At 37.9% G+C, this 19,791-nt stretch overlaps 1 protein-coding gene across 8 annotated transcripts in view; it reads right to left on the reverse strand.

Moving 5' to 3' along the window:
- Positions 1 to 4,992: 4,992 nt before the first annotated feature.
- myo18ab (myosin XVIIIA b) overlaps positions 4,993 to 19,791 on the reverse strand; it is a 98,860-nt gene continuing 84,061 nt past the window's right edge. For 7 of the 8 annotated variants that reach the window (XM_052575463.1, XM_052575462.1, XM_052575466.1 and 4 more), the window contains 9 exons: positions 18,462 to 18,578; positions 17,113 to 17,196; positions 15,600 to 15,737; positions 14,510 to 14,695; positions 13,122 to 13,261; positions 12,417 to 12,461; positions 8,666 to 8,788; positions 6,358 to 7,834; positions 4,993 to 5,141 (listed from right to left, as the gene is read on the reverse strand). In XM_052575463.1, coding sequence (XP_052431423.1) covers positions 6,370 to 7,834; positions 8,666 to 8,788; positions 12,417 to 12,461; positions 13,122 to 13,261; positions 14,510 to 14,695; positions 15,600 to 15,737; positions 17,113 to 17,196; positions 18,462 to 18,578 — 2,298 coding nt within the window. In that variant the 3' untranslated portion in view covers positions 4,993 to 5,141; positions 6,358 to 6,369. The remainder of the gene's footprint in view (positions 5,142 to 6,357; positions 7,835 to 8,665; positions 8,789 to 12,416; positions 12,462 to 13,121; positions 13,262 to 14,509; positions 14,696 to 15,599; positions 15,738 to 17,112; positions 17,197 to 18,461; positions 18,579 to 19,791) is intronic. The other variant, XM_052575467.1, reaches the window with a different exon arrangement.

The following is a 19,791-nucleotide window of genomic DNA, read 5'->3' on the forward strand; positions in this document are numbered from 1 at the left end:
ATGAATATTACATCACTCCTTTTCATTGGAGGATATTACAATCCAGACAGTGTCAGAAAATTGTATCCAGCGAAGAGAAGAGGCCTCTGAGGAAACAAACACATCCCTACAAGCTGTAGCCTATTCACAATATACAAAGATAAAAAAAAAAAAAAAAAAAATGTAGTTTCCAACTTCCAATTCTGAAGTCTGATTGGACGATCCAAGCAATTGCATAAATGCCAAAACAGTATTGGTTGGGTAGTAACTGATTACATGTAAGTAATCTGTTTACATAATCAGATTCCAATAATTACATTTAATTTTAAAATACTCATAATCAGGCAGAGTTACTTTTTTATGGATTACATGATGACACGTTTACACAAAAGCAATAATCTTTCAATAATCAACTACTGATGAACACATTCATTTTCATTTGAATTATCACGGAGTAGGTTATTTTACCATGTACTACTTTGGAAAGCATTTGTCAAGACACATTAAAATGCAAAAAATCACCAACTTTTTTTGTCATCTGTCACCTTATATATTTTTATTTGAAGCACCCCTGAAATTTTTAAAGAATTTTTTTTAATAAGCAAGTACCATATTTGCATGTTTATGGTTCTCATGCATATAAACAAATCAAATATATATATTTTTTCTCTTTCAGAAAGTGTTTTATTTTTATTCATAAAAATAAAGATTGAATTATTAGCTTTTCATTAAACTAATAAGCTCTCTGCAGTTCCATCACAAACAGTTTGGGTTAACTTGACCTAATATTTGTTTTTGTTGTTGATAGCACCAATAATCTAAAAATAGTCTGATTATATTACCTAAAATGTGTAATAATGTAATGGATTACATTATTAACACATTTTGCCATGTAATTTGGAATCATTAACAGATTACAATTTGTAAGTAATCTACCCAGCTCTGTTGGTTGGTCAGTAAAATATTTAAGGCGGGGCTTAGCGAAGATTCAGAAAACAGGCAAGACAGTTTAGTGGAATAGATGATTAATAAGCTTCTTATGTTGTTGCTGCCTTATTATGAAAGAAAAAATAACACTCAGTTTCACCCTGTGTCTTAAAGACACCTCGCCTGAGAAAAAACCCCTTTGTGGCTCATTTTATACCTGAGACTTTTGTTTCTGTACACATGGAAAGAATAATGAGCAGGACATGGTAAAGAAAGCCAGATCATGACCATAAATAATGTAGTCACTGGCAAATGTGTTTCACACCTCCAAAAGTTTGATGACAAGAAAGAAAGGTATTGTTAAATATTATTGTCTCAAGATTTGACCTAGAAACAACAAATGTGCATCACACTCCCTAAATGATCCCTCACACACCCTCATCCTGAGCTGCAGTCACACACACCATAATTGGAACACATACATAAAGCAGTGCCCCAGGACTGCTGGAGGGAGTGTAGCTCTTTGAGTTAGTGTTCACATTCATGACGTCCGTGGCTTATGAGTGGGATGAGACTGACAGCTGCTGTTTGTTACACAGCAACAAAAGGACAAAAACTGGGGTGTAATTGCTAGTGTTGCCACCACAGCCATTGTAAAAACAGTTTCAAAGATGCTTAAGTTGTTCTTAATTATATGGTTGCCACAGCTTTTATACAATACGTGTCCATGACTTTAATTTCCTTGTAATTATACATATCTGCAGTATATAAATTATATCCTTATAGTTGCATTTAGATTTCATATATGTGCACATCAACCATTGTGATTAATCTTAATGAGGATTTAGCTTTTTGGGTTTAATAAATAAAGTAATGATATTTACACATGATATAATAAAATAAAACGGATATAAATTCTAAATTGTAATAATAATAATACCAGTTTTATAATGTTTATGAATGTTATCATTTTTTAATTCATAATTTAATTTAATAAATTTATGTTATATTAGTATACAATACATTTTATTTTTATATATATTAGTTAAATGGTAAATAAATTACACAGCAAAACAACAATACTATAAATATTAATATTAATAATAATAATAGTTAAAGCAGAGGAATTATTTTGCACATTTCAACAATACGAAAGAAAAAATAAGGAAGTAAATTGAATATAGGTTTTGAAAAGACAGGTGTCTTACAGACTCTGGTTTGATGAAGCATTGTCATCTTCTCTCGAAAATTCAATTTATCTGCTCAGCAGGGGTTTGTGTAACACAATGCAAGGACGCTCCTGTGAAAAGACCGCAGCACCTTTAAATTCAGACTGACACAGTGTTTTTAAAGCACACTACAAGTTATGCAAGGCCATATTATTGCATTGATTTGTGCTGCTGTCATAACAGTCCATTATTTAAAAAATTAAGCTTACAACCTGCATTTATAAATGGCTATAAAGGCCAGGCTCTTAAAAAAAAAAAAAACAGCATGATATTTGTACTGTAGGTGTCTCTGTTCAAGCACATCTGCATATAATCCACAAGGCACTGAAAAGCACATTCAAATGTGTGTTTAAGATAGCAGTTATTTATTGAATAGGTAGTTGAAATATGGATCATAATTGTTAGCTTTCAGGAAAGAGAATTGTGGCCTATGATGGCCATTTATTTGAATGCGTTTTAAGATAAAATGCAGGTTTATTTCGCAGAGGACTGCTGTTGGCTCAAACTCATCTCACCTACTCCTCTGCTTTGACTGCACTGATGAAGCCAATGGAAAGCTCAAGCTGCTCTGCGCCCAGTACGATGCCTTTCCTATTGTTAGCTCATACAGATTACTGCAAGCCTTCCTATTGTGCAATGAAGCAAACAGCCAATGGAAAAGAAAAGCTGGTTGAATATGAACCATAGGCAAGGTTTTTCTACTCTAATTTGGCTGCATATTTTGGATTTTAATACTAAAATTGAAGGCTCCATTCAGATGTTTCACCTGATCTCTGAGAAGAACACACTGTTAATGTGATGCAGAATTTATCTTCCTACTAACATGAGAAATCAAAATATAAAGGCTTTGGATGAATAATAAAAATAAAAAAATAAGCGGTTGTTGTTTTTTGTTTTGTTTTTAATAGAGAAGAGACCTTTATATGCCCAACCTATAGCAAATAATGAAAAAAATTAATGAAAGGTTTAATGAATTAAATTAAGGATTACCCCCTTAAGATGAACCATGTCATTATTGTTTATTATTTATTTATTGAAATTATTCCACTGAAAGAAAATCTCTTTGATGCCACTAATGCTGCAGAAATCATGTGAAAAATGTTGAACATGCAGACTTTTTTCTTTTTCTTTTGTGTCTGCTAATAAAAAATGATGAAAAATAAGCATGTTGAAACAAGTCTAAAACAATCACCATCATTTATTTACAATACATTAAACTGTAATGCAACATTATTACTTATCAAGTGGTCATTTATTCAATAAAGAAAATAAACATTAGCTATTTTGAAAGCTAGAATGAATCATACAGATATTTATATATTTTTATATTAATGTGTACAGCCAGCAAACGTTATGCATCTTGTTGCCATGTGTTTTAATTAGCCAGAAACATCATAAAATGCTAATTTCTCATATTAAAACCAATACTGAGTGCATAGAAAAGAGGATAAAGTGGTTGACCTTTGCAGAGGGTCTATAAAACCATGTAAAATACCCACGCGGTCTCCCTTTAAAAATCAAAGAGAAGCAATGACATCCTTTCATTGCTATTTCATATGCTGTTGCTTTATATTTTGCCAGCTTCGCTCAATCCATCAACGCTAGATCATAAATACTACAATGAAAGCAAACAACAAAACAACAGAAGGCAACAATGGAAGTCAGAGGGGTGCTTGTCCGAAAGAGGGTCAATTGAGTCTCAAAGTCATTAGGTAAGGCCAAAAATACTGAAGAATCCAATGTGAAGACATGCCGCAAGGGAAGCTGGGATTTCACAGTATCGGTTCTGTCAAACGTCTCCATCTCGTGCTTCTGGTCGCATCAGATCAACACAAAAAGCAACTTTGAAGCTGTTTATCCAGTATCGGTAGAGTTGGATGATAAATTACCACAATGCCCCATATAGCCAAGAATATGGGCATTCACTTGGGAAAGCCAGACATCTATGATAACCAAAACAAAAAAGCCTGAGAACAACAACAAAAACCAAAACAAAAAAGTATGAAAAAAAAAAAAAAAAACCACTGAACCATACAAGGTCTACTATGAGCGAGCACTTAGACAATTCAGTCAAAACAGAACAAGCAAGGCATATTATGGAGAAAAAAAAAGAGAAAAAAATGTTTGAGAGTCCAGACCTGAACATCCTGAAACGCTGCCCTGTTCTCGTTTCATTGACCTGATCACTTTTTTTCCCCTCTCCACATAAAACATCAAAACAAAGTGAAGACAGAAAGGAGAAAATGTACTTCCTCTCTTTCTTGAGCAAAAGACATGAATCCTTCACCATATGAAAGCAAAAATGTAGAGGAAGGTGGTCTTAAATCAATCCCACCTCGACTCAAGTCAAGAACAAAAAGCTAATTTGCTCACATACCTAAAACAATGCTTCTTTTTTTTTTTTGGTAATACAATATTTTCTTTGCGAATTCACGTTTACACGATGCCATGGATCTTTGGCTCAGGCCTGACCATGCAAGAGGCTGTAGCATGTTGCCTCGAGCAATATCCATTACTGAATCCTGACCGGAGTAAGAATGCAAGCACAGCGTTTGGTAAAGTCACTGCTTATCTAGAAAGGAAGTGGAAGAACGTTAGAATTAAAAGCACACAAAGAGGAAAGAGTCAACAGTGCTGTGATTCATGATGCTGTACAAACCCTTTAAAGCTCTAAATGTGAAAAATAATACTAATAATCTAAGTCGAAAGAAATGAGGGATATATCTTTGCCAGAGCGCGTTCCATCATGCTCCTCTCTCGCTGAAATCCTGGATTCGGGTTCTAGGAAAACACTGATATTGAGTCCTCCTTTTCTGAACATGAGTGCATGTGAATGTGTGTGTGGGGGGCGGTTATGCGGTGGTCTCGCCATCGCTGTCGTTCAGGTAGCTGCTGCGTTTGTAGCGGGAGCGGTAGGTGCTTCGGCCCGTGCTCCCTTCCTCTTTTTCTTCTTCCTCTTCCTCGTCAGATTTGTCAAGGCAGAAGCGTCTGCGACTGGAGGGTGGGCTGGAGGGGGAGATACAGAAGCTTTGATTAGGATCAGCATGTGGAAAGAGAGACCAAAGAGAATAATCTCTGAAGGAATGTTGGGTTATCAAAATTCTGAATGTGGGGTGACAATATTTAACAGGCCCTGTAATTCAGTATCAACTTTGGTGATACATTAGAGGTGCAGCCACACAAAACACATGCAAATCACACTGCGTGTAGTGCTCTGAAACATCACCTTATTGGATATTTGTTAGTGAACTCATACAAGCAAACAGCAAAAAATACTAAGAAAATACCAAAACATTTTATGGTATACAGTAAGTGAATTATTTTGTGTGTTATGGCTGATTTAGTATAAATGAGTAGTTAATGACAGAATTTCATGTTTAGGTATACTACCCCTTTAAACACCCAGTATAATAAATAATATTTACTGATAACTGATATAGCAGCAATATATTACTAGTATTGATTTAGGTGCCATCACACAGTCAAGCCAATACACAGTGTAGAATACAAATAAAATTATGCATTATTAAAAAATCCCTTGCTATAAAAATCTACGGCCCATTTTAAATATTCATTTGCAATATTCTTGATGTCTACTCAAAATCTTATCAGTGAATTAACATAGAAATGAACTGTGTCCTCTAATTATACAAAAGCGAACAGACCCATGTAGAGAAAGTATGAATACCTCACCCTCTTCCAAAAGTCAATGATAACTTTTCGGGTCACTGAGTCTTATCTTCGCTTTGTCATAATAATACACACTTCAGGTTAATTGCTGGCAAGCAGTCCTAATCGATTTTCTGTTTAATTATGTCCAAGACCAAAGAAAGAATTACAAAACTAACTTTAGTTACACTGATAGTTTAAGATACTACAGTACGTCATAAAACATTTCAATGAATTATATAGAGCAGTGGTTCTCAACAAGGAGGCTTCAGAAAACCTCTGTGGGGCCCCACATACATCTTAAATCATATGAATTGCATTATTTATGAATTTCTATATATCAGCTTAGATAGGACGGCCTTCAAGTCAAAAAGGCTGAGAACTACTGATATAGAACTAAAAAAAAAAAATCACTCAAAAATGTGTGCGAGTAACAAAGTGAATCAACACAGTGTAAAGAAAAACTGAAAGTAGAGCGTAAAGTTACTGAGGTACTTGAGTATTAGTTTAACACCATGCTTGTTGCATTCCTTCACTCCACACCAGGTATCACCTACTGCCATCTTTAATCACTGTCAGGCCTGTACAGGTACTTCATCATAAGATTGTCGACTTTCTTCTTCCTCTTCTTCTCCTCTTTCTTAGACACAGGGGGAGCTCCTTCAGAGGGTTCTTCGGGCTCCAGCTCTCCCTCAGAGCCCGAGGCCTGCCAGCCAGGGGCTTTCTTGATACTGCTGGAGCTTCTGTAAGAAATAGTGGAAGCTCCCGAACTAGAGTCCGACTCTGTGCTAGACTCAGACTCCGAGGATGAGGAGGAAGACGAAGACTCTTTCTTGGACTTCTTCTTGGACTTCTTACTCTTCTTCTTAGAGCTCTTCTTCTTGCGGTCATCGTCAGAGCTGTCAGATTCTGAACTGTGACTTCTCTTCTTCTTCTTCTTGCTCTTGCCCTTCTTGCTTCGGTTGCTGCGGGTGCTAAGGCTACTGCTGGAACGCATGTAGTCCACGGCTGAAGCAGATCGGCGCAAGCTGGAAGAGCGGCCACTGTCTCTGCCGATCCTGGAGCTGCTGACGCTCTTCCGGTCATCCTCATCTTCAGCTTGCTTATCTTTCTCCGCTTCAGACTCTTCCAAGCTGGTGCGCTTGAACTTGATAGGTTTGAAGCTTAACACTTCGTTAATTGCGGCCTCCAGGTCAGGGTCCAGGTAGTTGCGGTGACTGACCGGCTTGACGTCAGAGACGTCAGGTGGGCTGGAGTCAGTTTTCCGGGCTTGCGGAGGCATGGAAAAGCTTCGGCCCGAGGTGGAGTGAGGGCTGTAAGCACTGGAGCGAGCCTCACTAAATGCTATGCTTCGGGCATCATCATCCATGTCAAATTCACTCAGGCGACAGCTGCGAGACAGCGACATGCGGGAGTCGGCACGGCTCACGCTTCCGGGGCTGCGCCGACTCAGGCTGGGGCTGACAGGTGAACCGTATTCACTCTGGCGATCATCAAGACGAGGCATGCTCCGATGCCGGCTTACTGAACTCATGCGACTCACGCTGGAAACAGCATCGTCATCTAGGTCCATCGCAGTATGGCAGGTGGAAACCCGACTCTGGGCTACAGAGGACACAATGGACTCCTTATCAAACTCCGACCAGCGGCTGTCCATGCCCTTCCTTGCCCGACTGGCCGCTTCCGAGTAGGCCTGAGAGATGACAGAACCACGATCGTCAAGATCATCTCCTGCCTTCCTCCAGGAGTTGACAGAATAGGAGTCATCCTCGGCTTCCTGCTTGGCTTTGCTCTTGCGGAAGGAGGAGAGGTCCTGGGAATCAGATTGTTCTTTAAGGGTGTTGAGGAGCGAACTTTCGTCTCCCTTACCTCCTATGGAGTCCTTCATGTTGGAGCGTTTCCTGTAGCTGAGGGAACTCATGACAGACACAGGCCTGCTGGGTTCTAACTCTTTACCTTTGCCACTGTCTTTCCATTCTTTACCCTCTTCCCAACCTTTTCCCTCCTTTCCGTCAACATATACAGCAGATCTAGATGAAGGAGGGGCAGACGGGGTGTGCACAGAGTAGAAAGACATACAGATGGAGGGAGGAGAGGATAGAGATGGAAATACGAGAATGAGAAATTACATGAATAAAAACTTAAAAGATGACTGACAGTACAGGTTTATCCAAGCAGACAGGGTAGAATATAGATGAAAGTTTGATGTGACAGCAGGGAATACAAGGCACTTAAGGAAGACTCTTAAGCATCTGTGATTCAAAAACAATAGTTAATCCATAAGCTCAGTTATCTACATATAAATGTGGACAAAAAGATCCATTTAGGTGGACATGTTTCAAGTAAATGCATAAAAAGGGATACTGACAAAGACTGTAATTCCTTTTACAGGATGACTTATGCTAGAAAATGTTAATAAAAAATTACAGACTGAAATCTGTAGCGAATTTCCCATAAGACTGCACCTTACAGATATGACTGAAATTACGCATCAAAAGTTCTCAAGGTTTTAAAAAGGTGCAAAAACTTCAAGAGCCAAACTTAAATCTTCTGGTAAAAAGAAAAAAACAGGAAAAAATCGAAAGTGTCTGCCGGTGGGAAGACCCATTCATCTTCAGCAGAAAGGCACAGGTAGGCTTGCCAACTGGCCAATGGGCATATCCATTAATCTGCCTGTGAAGCCGTTCCCTTTTACATAAGCTTCTGTTATCAAACTGCTGACAACAGGGAGAATACACTAGACAATACCAACAGAAAAATCCCTTAGTGTTAGTTAATTAGCTTTTCCAGACACCTCTTCTAGCTTGCTAAATTGGGTTTGGGTTAAACCATTCTGTGGGGTAACGGGTGACAGGACTGACCTTGAGCTCTTCAGACTACCATCATCTGACAGGTTCTTGGCAGAGCCCTTGTTTTTGGACAGCCATGACTTCACCCCGTCAACGCGGTCCTCCACCTCAGAGTCGGTATCAGAGGCGCCCTCGCTGTGCAGAAGGAAGAGAGGGAATATCAACAAAATGAACAAGCAGAATCTGTACATAAATACTGTTAGTAGGAGGAACCTTGGGATTTGCGGTGGAGGAACAACAGTACAGAAACATGCGCCCGAACTCTAGAAACCTAGAAAAGGCCTGTGTGTTAGTAAGTCAGACTCATAGTCCAACAACAGTATCCTGCAGCTAGCTGGCTCTGTTTAATGTGTGAAGCATCCAAAAGGGTGAGGTCAGTACAACTCCAAGCCAAACCAGAAGAAAAGAGTGCATTGAAAAGAGAAAAGCCATTCAGACTGTAGCTTACCAGACAATAGCTCTGTTCCAAAATCTAGCTGGCAGCATTTTAAGGGATCATTAACATGCTCCTTATTTTAGGTGTACCTACAAGCAGTAGGTGACTAACTAGCCATTAAAACAGCTAAATAAAAATACTGTGATGTATAGTTGAATAAAAACTGAATTATGGATTATAGGTTGTAAAAAGCTTGTGAAAAACCCTCCTTTATAAATAAGGCTTTCAGGCTAATTTAGCCTTGGACTACCATGTTAAAGGACAGTAAGAAGGAACAGGCCATTTTGGGTCTGCAATTAACTTGACTCACTATGCTACGAATTCCATGCATCTCTGGATACCAATGGGTTTTGTGGGGAAGTGTTGCGCTGTCAATAAGAATGAGTAAACACAGGCCGAATGTCCCTGGGAGCAGATGCATTTGCACCTCACACGGAAAGCAGCGCTGTGAATCCCAGTCCTGTTTGCTCATTTCTCTGGACCAGATAAACCCATTGGATTTGTATTTGGCTGGATTTGCAAGTCAATGCTTCCCTGCCTCTTTAGATTAGTCTTATCCTTCACTTATCGCACAGCACACCGTACTGAATAACTATGAATCGCCCTTCAAGGACGTAGAGCACTAAAACATCTCCATGTATGCACAGCCAGGAGACCTTTAAAGAATATTTCATATGAACTGGGCCTTTTTCACAATTTTGTTTCAATGTAATTTTTTTATAATCATTGTTATTGTCCTCCAGCACCATAGGAGTCAAATGTCTCCCAATGAAATTATACTCCATACAGTAACTCATTATCCCAGGTATAGAGAGAAGGTTAACTCAGAAGCAGCAGCTGCTTTTCTCTGACATAGAGTTCCGATCTGCTTAGCTCTCCGTTTGTGGTATTATGCATATGAGAATATTATATATGCATGGACCCACAAGGCAGTGCAGATGTCGCTAAACACTAACTGTACGCTCACAGTTAGAGAGGGTCTAAATTAGAAGATCTGATACACTCGAGAAAACACTCAGGACATAAGAATTAGTTGTCAAATGAGTAGTGCTCCGTCGATACGGCAAGGCAAATTACAGGTGCTAAAGAATGTATTTTTTCAAGACCCCTTTTGGCTCTTGCGTAAGCCCTAGTGCCCTGGAGGTAAACCGAGGTGAGAACGTTGTGTGAATAAGCCTTGAGCTCTGCTAGCCGGCCCATCGCTAAACAGTGGGACAGCAGGGTCTTTGTAATGAAGCGCTAATGCAAAATGTCACACACAATTTATGTCCTTGACCATATACCATTAGTTAAGCTGCACCTAAGCCCAGGGGAACAAACAAACAACACAGTGAGAGAGGAGAGACATTAATTGTCTGTGACAACGTGCCTCCATTGGTTGTACATCTCTGTTACAGGCTATTACATTTATCATTAGCACCTACAGAACTCTCTCAACCCCTCTATTTTCCTCTCTAGTCCATCTCTCTACTCCGTTTTCTCTCTCTATCCCTGCTTGCTTTCCAGCCCTGACCCTTAGACAGGGAGAATTTGGAGCTTTATATTGTGCAAGTTTCTTGGCTTTGTTTCCGACTATTCATTTAATTGCATATATAAACTCAAAACATATCTAACATCTGTCTAAACATGAAATAACGAATAGATCCTAAAAAAATGAAAGCTATGTTTATTATTTACCTTCATGTCATTCCAAAGTAACATGACTATCTTCTGTGAAATTCAAATAATTACATTTTTCAAAACCAAAAATACAATGAATGGGAACTGGGACTGTTAAGCTGCAAAATGACAAAAAAGAACAACAAATGTGTCATAATTGATGAAAAAATTGATTTCTTTTGAAATCATGATAGCTTGCTGGATTAATAGACAGTATGGACTACTACTATTTTTATACTTTTACTGTCATTTTTGAACATACTAATGTAAAATTAACAATACTTAAAATGTATGTGACTAATTGCAATTAATTTTAATTAACCACTTAATGATTCAATTAATAAATCGATTGAGAGCTGTACTTAAATATTTAGTAACAATGTGAATAACAATTCCCTTCATACCAAATGCTTCATTACATGCATGTCTGAACTGTATCTAAACCAGAATTATCGTTAACTAAAACAAAAAACTAAAACATTTTTGTTAACTGAAATATAGCTTAAATAAAATAAAATAGAATAATCAGTTCTCTGCTAATGTTCTCCAATAAGGTTTGCATTTAGCTAACAAACCTCTTGAAACCAGTCTAATTTACAATAAAGCAAACAAGAACCCCCCAATTAAATGATCAGGCCAGAAGGGTCAACATCCCTGCATGAACTCGAACAAACATTTCTGCAACGGCACATCCATCTATACCTGATCAGTAATGCACAGACTGCACATTAGCTTTTAATACTTTCTCACATGATGTAATAAGTGGTGCTTAGAGCTTAAGGGTTTTTAAAACTGGAAAACACTCTAAGAGGCATACAGTGCGGACCAAGGACTATTGACAGGGGAATGAAATGGCTTGACGCCAAGGGCTGCTACTTTGTTGTAGGCTGTTGCCAGATGAGTTGGGGGGCTTTTTGTAGGACATTTGAGGGTTATTCATTATTTAGCCCTCATGGTTGAAAGATTGATGAGAAACAAGCCTTCCTTTCCTGCCTTAAGAGGCTGCTAAGTCCCAAGAACAGAAGTGTGAATTATTCAAAGGAGCGAGAGAGAGAAAGATAGGTAAAAGAAGGCCAAGAAGGAGGGGCAGAGCAACCCTTCACAGATGTTTGTACAAGGCCCTGCAGCATCCAACAAGTCTGAATGTGGACCCTTCTGGCTCTCGAGTTAGACAGCCAGGGGATAGACCACAGTCTGGACCCTGCAGACATGTAACTACACCTGTCCTGCACTCAAACTGGTTCTTACCCGTCAATGGACGCCAATCCCAATGGTGAAGCACCATATATCCAAAAGTTCAACATTACAAAGCAGGGGTTCAGGGAAAGGGAACTGCCTCTGGGGAGGGTAACTGAGTAGGGACCATGCTTGGCTTTAAAAAAGCATGCAGTTTGTAGTATGCATACATTATGTATGAGGCATTGTGCATAAAAAAGGAGAAAAACATGTTGGTGATGTTAGTTGTCATGCCCGGAAGTGTGATGCAGTATCAACATAGTGCATCTAGTCTTTTCTTGAGTCGAAATCGAGATTTACAATACAGAATATTCCCTATTCTGCATTTCATTTCTCGAAAATGACTGCATGTACTGTATACTGCATCATCTTCCTGTGAGGGCAAAGGAGAATTCAAATATGTTAGCGGAAGTTCAAACTTTAACTCCTCACATCTTGTTCTTTCGTTTCTGATACTTAGTCACCATGTCTTGTAAACTAGAGGTGGGAGGGAAATGAAACAAACAAAAAGAAACAAGAAGCAGAAATAAGTGAGTTTCAAATGGAAAAGTAAAGAACAGTGGATGTAAGAAAAAAAAATAAAATAAGTCACAGTCTTAAAAACACAGCTTGTGATTGAATATTTATCATGTCTGGTGTAAAGGTTTCTAGCGCTACATATTGCTCAAGATGTTTACCAAGAATTCTGACCTTTTGCTGACTTCTGTTCAGCGTAACCCTTACGAAGTGCGAGTGTGTTGCTATTTCCTGTTATTTGGGTAACTTCTACGCACATAAACGAGCAAATAAACTCAGCTCTGCTCTGTAAGGTGCAGGTCACTGAGAGAAGCGGAGCGGCGCGGAATGAGGCTGAACAGAAATGTCTTCCTCTGACTGATGAGGCCAAGTACATAAAAAAGGAGCTCCAAATTATGTGCAGCAGTTTTCGAGGCATAAATATTTAAGAGAGTGTGAATAAGAGATGACTGAGACTGAGACTGGCTCACTGATTGCCGTCTCCAAAAGCTCAGTGAATAGTGCATTCATCCAGATAGTGTCTTCTCTATTTTTCTAGCTCTTTTTTACCCACTTATACACATGGAGAAGCTCTCCTGAGGTATGCATTAAATAAAGAGTCCTCAGAGCAGCAAGTGTTACCTGTTGATGAGATCCTCATTGTCATCACTCTCCATTTCGTCCTCAATAGCAGCCTGGAGGTCTCCGATCCTCTTGAAGGCCAGCTTGAGATCTGACTGGAGACTCTGGTTGGCCGCTTCCAAACTCTCAATATCCATTTCCTGAAGAGACAGGGTTAGATTTCAGTCTAACGGAGAGGCACTCGTTTCTGCCTATATTTACATTTAGAATACTTTTGCTATGGTCATCCAACATTTACATTAAGGTATTATTTTAAAAAAAGGTAATAATTTAAGAACACTGTTAAAATGTAAACTTTTATGAATCTTCCTTACGGTACATCAGTGTTGTTTCTGTTAACTAAAATATCAAAAAGCTGAAAAAATAGAAATACTAGATACTAATATTTGATACTTAGTCACCATAACTCAAAAAAAATGTAAATGTTACATGGCGACTGAATAAAAAATAAAAAATAATTTAAAGAAAGAATTACAATTACTAATACTAACGCAAAATAAAAATAAATTAAAGCTGAATAAAAATATAAAAAAAACTAATAGACATTAACTAAAATGAAAATATAAAAATAAAAGATCATTCAAAATATTTATAAATTCTATACAAGTATATAAATATTACTAAAATAACAGCTGTACATTACAATTTTGTGATGCCTAAATCAATTTGTAGTATTAGCATACTGAAACAATGTGTATTTTTTTTAATGTAATATAATTTATTATTGGCCAAAATAATTAGTAGCTAGACTGTATTAGCTAGAATTTTAATGTCAGTGAGTCCTTAGTAAATCATGATTTATATATTTAATTGTTTGTTTGTTTATTTTGTAACTGACTCTTCTTTAAATATTCAGTACACATAATAAATTCAGTTGTGAAAAAACAGAACACATCCATTAAAACATAATTATTCATGCATTTGTTCCATTATTTTCTATTTCTGAATTGGCAAAGTTAAATTCTGCGTTGCACACCTTTTTTAGAATGTCACTGTATGCTATAATTTTACAATCTGTCTGGAATTAAGAGGTTTAATCAAACCTTTTATCTAGAGGATCACATGCTTACAGGGATAGTTCACTCAAAAATTTGAATTGCCATCATTTATTCCCCTTATGTTATTCCAAACCAGGAATATAAAAGAAGATATTCTGAGAAAAAGTCTCTGTTTCTGTCCATAGAATGGAAGTCAACAGACTTTAATGTTCCTAACATTCCTCAAAATACCTTCTTTTATGTTCTGCAGAGGAAAGAAGTCAAACCGGTTTGTAATGACATGAGGTTGAGTAAACAATCACTGAACTTTGTTTTTTGAGGGCACTATCCCTTCAAGACACTTCAGAATGAGAGCATCAGTGAAGCAGAACAGCAGATCAGGCTTCTCACCAGCTCGTGTTTCTTGCGGCTGGCTTCTGCTTCTTTCTTGGCCAGCTCGGCCATCTCCTCTTTGACGTCTCGGATCTGCCTCAGGAGACGCTTGTTCTGCTCTTTCTCCCGGTTCTCGCTGGCACTACGTTGGTCTCGTTCCTCAGTCAATTTCTCGAGATTTTCTTTCAGCCTTGCTACAAGACTCTGCAGAAGACAGTCATTTATTTAACATATATACAGAGCAATAACATGCACCATCACTTAAGTGCTTCTGGACACACTGTGGTTGTTTACAGCATCCTGCAAGTCTAGCACTGAAATATGCAAGATTGTCAAGCTATCCATATGGTGTGAAACTCCAAATAACTTCCACAGCAACTTTTCTGTGATTTTTCACACCAAAGGTGGGCTGCACTGGCATTGAAACAGAAATATCTACACAGACATTCTTCACAGCTACGGATGGGCACGGTTTAAACAAGCTGTCTCTAGAGATAACATTGCCCAAGCCTGAACTGAGCTATACGTTCAACAAATCAGTAATAACAGTGCTTTTAAATCGCTTCTGTTGACAGATTTTGCTGTGGGCGCAGTAGACGTTTGTAATTTGTGCAGAGTGCCAATTGTAATTCTGGAGGTGAGCGGGAGCACCCAATTGAGATGAATGATGAAGAGGACTGGCTGTTGGAAAATGTCACTTAAGGAGCAAAAAACCCATCAAATCAAACAAAACAAAACGCTGAAATAATGTGCATTAGAGGAAACACATTAATTACACTAGCTGTGTACAATGCAAAAAACGATGACCCGCTGCCTCTGGCAACATAAAATATATCAGATGAAATGAAATGTACGTTTCCACTTTAAAAGTGGGACTGATACTCTTGATTTGAACACGGAGGGGGTCGGAAATAATCCACATTTAATTCATAGTGACATTTTTTGGTGGGGAATTGTAAAACACTTTAGTGCAAAGGTTAAAGGTCTATAAAGTATGGACCAGGTGGGTGTGTAGATTAATTTCACTCTTATCTGATACTTCAGTGCCTGCGCCCTGACCTTTTGACACTTCCAGCACCCCACATAAACACGCATCCTGCCAACTCACCTCCAAGCGTTTGACCTGTGTCTTCTCAAACTCCAGCTTGGTCTCCAGCTCGCGGATCTTGGCCTCCTGCCGGCTGACCAGAGACTTGTCCACCATGGACTGCTCTTGGAACTCTAGCTGACTCTGCAGGGCTGTGAGCTGCCAAACACACACATACGGAGTGAGAATTCACACAAATACACTGAGAAAGGACAGCAATCTGTATTTCATAAAAATACTGAATATAACTATTACCTGCTAAACAATGACTTAAAGAGACAAAGCCCTCACTACCACGGGGTGTCTTTAACGAGGCCTACCTGGTTTATCAGCCTTTAAAGGGTCGGTTGACTGTTTGTTTGTTTTTTTGCTCTCCTCAGAAATACACGATTGGTTAGCTGTCCAGTGCGTTGTGATTTGCTAAACTTCCATTACTCGCCTGAATGTCCCGCCCCCCACCTCAGCAGCATGTGTTGCGGTGGTAAACATTGGCGCCCTCTATATTGCAAGCACGGCTCTTTATGGTATGTTTTTTTGTTGTCTCATTCTTTTAGATACGCTGCTATTTGTAAATGCTACTCCTTCGGTTAGCTTTTAATGTACAGTTTTATCCTGATTAAAGCTGTAATACAGTAAGGCAACCGCATGCGCGTCTATGTATTCAGCATCTCATAGCTACGTGAAAATTCTAGAGTCTAATCTCGTAATAAAAGTTTCAAATGCTGAGGGGGTCAGATTCCATCATTAAAGAGTCAACAGTTGAGTGGGTGGAGTCTGTTCATATAATTAAAGATTCTGAGTTCAAAATAGAAAGATTCTGTAAGTATTTGAAGTCCGATTCCATAATTAAAGTAAACTATTGAGGGGGCGGAGTGGGTTAATATCATTTAAGATTCAATTGCTGAGGAGGTGGAGTCTGTTCTTATCATTAAATAGTCAAACTTTGTGTGAGCAGAGTTTGTTCATACAATTAAAGATTCAAATGCTGAGGGGGTGGAGTCTGATTCCATCATTAATGAGTCAACTGTTGAGAGGGTTGGAGTCTGAGCCTATCATTAAAGATTCAAATGCTGAGGAGGTGGAGTCTGTTCCTATCATTAAAGAATTGAATGTTGAAGGGGTGGAGTCTGGCCATATAAGTAAAGATTTAAATGCTGAGGAGGTGGAGTCTGTTCCTATCATTAAAGAATCGAATGTTGAGGGGGTGGAGTCTGTTCACATCATTAAAAAGCCAAATGGTAAGGGGGTGGAGTCTGATTCTACATTAAAAAGTAAAATGCTGAGGAGGCAGACTGTGATCACATAATTAAAGACTCAAATGCTGAGGAAGTGGAGTCTGATCCTATCATAGAAGAGTCAACAGTTGAAAGGGGCAGAGTTTGGTCATATCTTTAAAGAGTTGAATGACCTTAGCTCACCTTGGACAGTAATAAATCAATACAGTAGCTGAATTAAGTCCACTTAGGATGTACTCTAAGAATGCAAGTAACAGTGTTAACTTTGTGAATATGCATGGATGCTAAAGTGAATTCACCTTCTCCTGGACGTCCTGTTTCTCCTTCATGGCCTCCTCCAGCTGGGCCTGCAGGTCACTGATCTGGGCCAGGTTCTGTGAGGACTGCACAAAAACACACCACTGAGGGGTCAGAGTCTTCTACACATCACAGGACAACCTGAACCTACAGTTCCTTCATATTTATAACTAGAAGTCATTTGTCTTGCTTTATACATGATATCTTTAATGGTGCACATTCTCTGTATTTAGGTATGTAATACTCAAATGACTGAAATAGAAGATCAGTTGTTATAGGGAGTTTTTATAATAGATGGACTACATTTTTTTTCTTCTATTGATGCATACTGTCCGGTTTACCATTAAAACAGTATGTAGAGAACATACCAAAGAAGTGGGCAATATGTTATTTTGGGAATGTGTCTTACAGCACAGTGCAAACCATTTAGCTACTGACAGACAAGCAATCTTATGGTCTGTTAATGACATCTCAGAGAGAAATGGCAGCAATAAATGGTATGTTAACAGAAGGACGAGTGAAATGAAGTGGAAAGAGTTAACTACGAGACTGTCTGAATGCCTCAAGTATGATTGTGACTGTGTTTCAAAACATGTACAGTGTTCCCATAAATGAACCATAGAGCTGGTGAAGTAAACCCAGGGGAATAGGGCTGTTCCACTGGAGAGGGTCTGTTTACTTAGAGTATGTGAAGAGACATCACTCTTCTCTACATTGCTGCCATACCAGCCTGCTGTGTTTAAAACACTCTTAATGACAATCAACCCACGCGCTCAAATATATGACAATCACTGCAGTGGCACCTTCACACTGGTACGAGCGACCAATCAAATAGAGAAATACAAAATGGTCTATCTGTACATGCTAAATGATGCTGTCGATTTGATTTACATGATGGAAGCATGTTGCCAAGAAACAGCAATAAATCATACTGGAAAATGTCAAACATGCTGAAATGATGTAGCATGCAATATTAACGGTGTCAAAAAAATACACACACACACACACACACACACACACATCTATATCAGAATTTGAATTATATATCATGGATATACTATATATCAAGGATATCTATCTATCTATAAATCTGTTATATAAAAATGTGTGTATATATATATATATATATATATATATATATATATATATATATATATATATATATATATATATATATATATAAAATATATATTTAATTAAATGTTATTTAATTTGATGTATAATTTCTTAAAATTTTATTCATGTTATATTTTTATGGAAACAAAAAAAAAAATGTACATACATGTACATGTACATCTACTCGGTGAACAATGATGACAGAGAGGCTCTGTATAGTGACTGAGAGAGTTACCTGGGCAACAGCGGCTTTGTGTTTCTTCATGAGTTCGTTCATGTCCTCCTGATCCTCCTCCATGCGAGACTGCAGGTCATTCTTCTCCCTCTGCAGTCGACTCAGCTGCTCCTCAAGCTACATGGAAATAAAACAAAAGCATAAGACAAACAAAAATATGACTGCAAAATTGAAATAAAAAAAAATGTCTGAGAAATGGAAAACAATCAATCTGATGCTTGACGTTTTGGCAGGTCTTAAGTTTATGCATCAGGAACTGATTGGGTGCCAGAATGTGTTTTTAGTTATTTTCATTGATAAAGACAGCAGCGAATAGGCCACAGACTCAAACCTCTGCCCTCTGTCAGGAACATATGCATCTAACCACCCTGTCTTCAGCAACTGAAAGCCCAGCTACTTTAATTCTTTAAAGAGATCATTTTCCTGTCACCCCGTCACTAAACAGTAGCTGCTTGCATTGTATAAATCCCTGAGAACACAGCACCGTCTCCCAATTAGAAATGAACACTTCACTGCCTGCTCTGTCAAACAGTATCAGAGGTCTAATTCCATTCAATAATAATTACCTCAACAATACAGGAAGCTAATCTCGGAGGAGCAACTTTCAAATGTATTAGCAAAAGCAAAAAATTTAGACGTGAAACATTACTTATGAATAAGCATAAAAGCAAGAAATTACATTACTTTGTAAAAACATCCTTATGAAAGCCTTTTGCAATTTCTTTCACACATTTCACATCTTTAACAAATCAAGACAAATGAATTAAAATGAAAGGGGTTATATTCTGCACTTTTTAAAATAATTTTACTTGTTTCCCTGATATGCAACAAAAATATCCCAATTTTTACCCTCTATGATCAAAAGCAGACTCCTACTGTTTCTTTAAGAGGCCTAAAAGTGAATGACTTGGTTAATCTCACTTAATGTGAAAATGGCCTGAGGAGTATGTGCACAACCATTCAAAAGTATGGGATTAGTAAGATATTTTTTCATTAATCATTTTATGCAGCAAGCACACATTAAATTGATTTAAAGTGACAGTAAATACGTTATAATATTATTTATAATATTACAAAATATATATTTTTTTTCAAATAAATGCTGTTCTTTTGAACGTTCTATTCATCACAGAATCCTGGAATAAAAAAATCATCATGGTTACCACAAATATTATCCAGCACAACTGTTTTCAACGTTGATTTAAATTCTAATAATATTTTACAGTATTACTGTTTTTACTGCATTTTTGATCAAGTAAATACAGCCTAGATTATCAGGAACATAAAACAAAACATTAAAAAGTATAAAATAGAATAAATTACAACTGGT

The sequence above is a fragment of the Carassius gibelio genome, chromosome B15 (genome assembly GCF_023724105.1).
Source record: "Carassius gibelio isolate Cgi1373 ecotype wild population from Czech Republic chromosome B15, carGib1.2-hapl.c, whole genome shotgun sequence".
Lineage (NCBI taxonomy): Eukaryota > Metazoa > Chordata > Actinopteri > Cypriniformes > Cyprinidae > Carassius > Carassius gibelio.